General features: G+C 39.6%; 1 protein-coding gene across 1 annotated transcript in view; it reads right to left on the bottom strand.

Moving 5' to 3' along the window:
* Nucleotides 1-2274: 2274 nt before the first annotated feature.
* The window catches only part of plxnb2a.1 (plexin b2a, tandem duplicate 1), a 33408-nt gene continuing 32349 nt past the window's right edge, over nt 2275-3333 (bottom strand). The window contains exons 39-40 of the mRNA XM_076111630.1: nt 3032-3106; nt 2275-2518 (exon numbers count right to left, since the gene is read on the bottom strand). Coding sequence (XP_075967745.1) covers nt 2414-2518; nt 3032-3106 — 180 coding nt within the window. The 3' untranslated portion in view covers nt 2275-2413. The remainder of the gene's footprint in view (nt 2519-3031; nt 3107-3333) is intronic.

The raw sequence follows: 3333 nt of genomic DNA, 5'->3' as shown, positions 1-3333 counted from the left end.
TTAAAAACTGAATTGTTTTTCATTGACACTAAACATAACAATAAAACAAACATCTAACATTAAAGTTAAATCTCAACACAAAAAATGCGACATTAGTGAATTGTCATTAGTCTTTGTGAATTGATTTTAATGTGGCAAAGAAAAACAATTCAGTTAATAAAGGCAAAAAGCTGTTCAGTTTTTAATTGAATTATTTCTAAATAAATGCATATATTATATAGCGATGCATGTATATTTCACTTTATCTCTTTGTTTGATTTATTTTATGCATTTTTAACCTTCCACAGAACAACATGAAGGACACTTCATCGCTTGTGACCGCGTGTTTTAAATGTTCGTACCTTAGAATAGCAGCGAAGCAGCACCGACTCTGGTGAAATCAAGTAAACTGAAGTCAAACTGTTTTTAGTGATCTTGCAGCTCTAAGAACACTGGCAATGCATGATAGAGGAAGAAGACTTATAATAACTGGAATTAATACAGTTTAACACGTTACCACCTTCACTTTAGATTTATTTAAAGCCTTTTTGAAGGACCTAAGGATGCCCTGTCTTTAGAAGACACTCAAGTCAGTTCCTCTTATGTGTGCAGAAAAGAAATGCAGCATTATATATGAAGAGTATTGCAAAAGAAGTGAAATCATACAGATTATAAAAACAAATCACACTGAACAATACAAGTGTTTGGCTGTTTAGACCACATGATTAGGCAGTCAGGATTTTTCACAAAGTAAAAACAAGCCGGTCCTCAGCAATAAAGTGTCAACACACATTTACGCACAAGATATGAGACTAAGGACCACCCTGATTAACACTTTACAAAAGAGAAGCAATAAGTGGCATCGTATGTCCATTAAAAAGATAATGTTCATGTTGTATATGGAAATGCAAAGCCTCTGCTTAAAGGGATATTTGGGTGTTTTGAAGTGGGGTTGTATGAGTTATCCATAGTCGTGACTTTGGTGAATCTGAACAAACACTTTCGAACCCCAAAGTCGTACAACAACACAAACAAACTAACTGAGCAAGGCAGCGGTAGACCAGCAACCTCTGTGTTCTACGAGCTAAAATCACCGTTGTTTTCAGTGGAGTCCGGTGGTTTTGAAGAGAGCGTAGATAACGTCTTCAGTTCCCAGCTGGACAGGAAAGCATCGTAAATATAGCGCAAAACTAGATTTTCTTGGTGGCTTAAAATACATTTTGCTGCTGTAAACTACCGATTGCCATCTACTGTCGATAATACGCTAACTATGGAAAAGTACCTCACACTACCCCATTCCAAAGAACCCGAACCATCCCTTTGAAGATTGCATACAAAAAATAATACTAAACAAACTTAACAGAATGAAATTATTCTGCTGGGATTTGAGTCACCAGCACAGTGTCATCAGCATAGAAACACATCATCGGATATGAAAAAACTACTTTTGGCCGTGATGTAAGAAAAGTTAAAACGCTGTGGTTTGATTTTTGGACATCGTACCCTGAATTCACTCTCAACTGGGCCACGAAGACAACCCAAGACCCCCGATTGGCCAGTAGTGTGTACCGTAGTTGGTTTTCATTGGTTGATTATTTTTTATTTGAGCTCGCTTGAAGGTGACAGAAAGTTCATCCAAGCGTTTTCACGCTTTAGGGATGAAAACTGTTCTCTGTTGCTGACAAGAGATCAGATTCTCCTGTTGGCCGTTTAAAGTATCGCCTCACATCCACAGTTCAGAGGCTTTGCTGTAACACGTTAAGTGAAAAGTGGTCACAAACCGTCCGGGAGCAGCTTTACTTCCAATCCTAACTTCCAAAAAGGGCTGAGTAGCAAAAAGAAAACAATATTTGATAATGTCTCATTACTTCACTTACATTCTTCAATTATCCAAAAATCTTCTTTCCTTGTGTGGCACTTTTTTCTTCTTTAGGTAAAATTAAAATTAGTGGCGTAGAGAAACCAATCACAGAGACATTGAGGTCCGAGGATCACGCATATCGAACGCCTCAGTTACCATTAAAAAAATAACCCTTCCATTTCACAAAGCTCCCATCTGCATCCACGTTACGGTCGCCATTTTGCATCCCTCCTTGGTATTTGTTTTGGGATGCCAAGTGGACATACGCCATACAACTGTAGCAGATATCAGTGCGTCTGTTTCCACCACTCTGGCCATATTTTAACACTTCATTTGTCCAAAATCACCATTCCTCAGCCCTCCCGGAGTCCCATAACTCCTCCCTCCTTCAGTCCTTATATGGTCAACAGCTTCCTGTAGCGCCACTAGCCCCTCCCACTTCAGTCCTTACATGGTCAAACATTTGGTAGAGTCTGCAAGCTCGTCTTCCTATTGAGTCCTTAAATGGAAAACCACATTCTGTGTTTTAGTAGCCGCTAGCTCCTCCCCCTGACCCCTCCGTGAGGTCAGAGGTCAGAGGTCGGTGACCTTGTTCTCCAGGGCGGCGGCGATCTGTTGGAGGCGGAGGGTGAGCTGTTTATTCTGGGCTGCTGGGTCCTCGTCCAGCGACTGGATGATCTGCACAACGTGATGACAACATTTGAAATAAAAATTGTTTTGGACGGATTTTTCAACTTCAAAATTAAAACAAAATCAGACCGAAGCAACCGACATTCTATTTCATCATTTAGTCATTTAGTGTCACTGAAACAGAGACTTTTAAGATTTAGCAAAACGCTGTTTACAGTTTATAAATGTGACCGTGTGAAACGGAGCATTTGGGAAACGCTGTCTCTCTCTCTCTCTCTGTCTCTCTTTGTCTCTCTCTCACTCTGTGTCTCTCTCTCTCTCTCTGTCTGTTTCTCTCTCTCTCGCTCTCTCATCACATTGGAGGTTGAACTTTATTATGTATGTAAACTCAGATATCAGCCCGATGTAACAGCGAAAATAATACAATTACATTTGCATAACTTGGTAAAAGATAACCGTCTATGAATCTGGCATTTCTGTTTTTCTTGTATCTCATGAATTCATCACCAGAAACAGAAGTAGAAGTTAAACTGTACACGATAACGTGTTGAGGTTTCTCACCACATCGTAGTACTTGCTGGCGTACTGGTACAGCTGATGTAAGGCCAGCTGGGTGTTCAGCTTGTCTGTGTGTTGCTGCGAAGTGGAAACAAAGGCTTCAGATTAAAGCAGTTCAAAACCATCTGAAGCGTCCGACAAATAAAAGTAATGAAACGTATACGAGAGTCAGCTTATGTTCCTCTGGTAGTGGAGAGGACAGATGTCATAAAGAGTAACTTCTGGTTATATTGGGCTAGTTATTGTTGGTTAGAATCAGAAAACATGAACTAGTAATAAATAAAATAATCAATAAGATGTAAAAG

The sequence above is a fragment of the Anarhichas minor genome, unplaced genomic scaffold, assembly GCF_050575085.1.
Source record: "Anarhichas minor isolate MPS153535 unplaced genomic scaffold, ASM5057508v1 ptg000045l, whole genome shotgun sequence".
In the NCBI taxonomy this organism is placed as follows: domain Eukaryota; kingdom Metazoa; phylum Chordata; class Actinopteri; order Perciformes; family Anarhichadidae; genus Anarhichas; species Anarhichas minor.
This window is presented reverse-complemented; position numbering and strand designations above follow the sequence as displayed.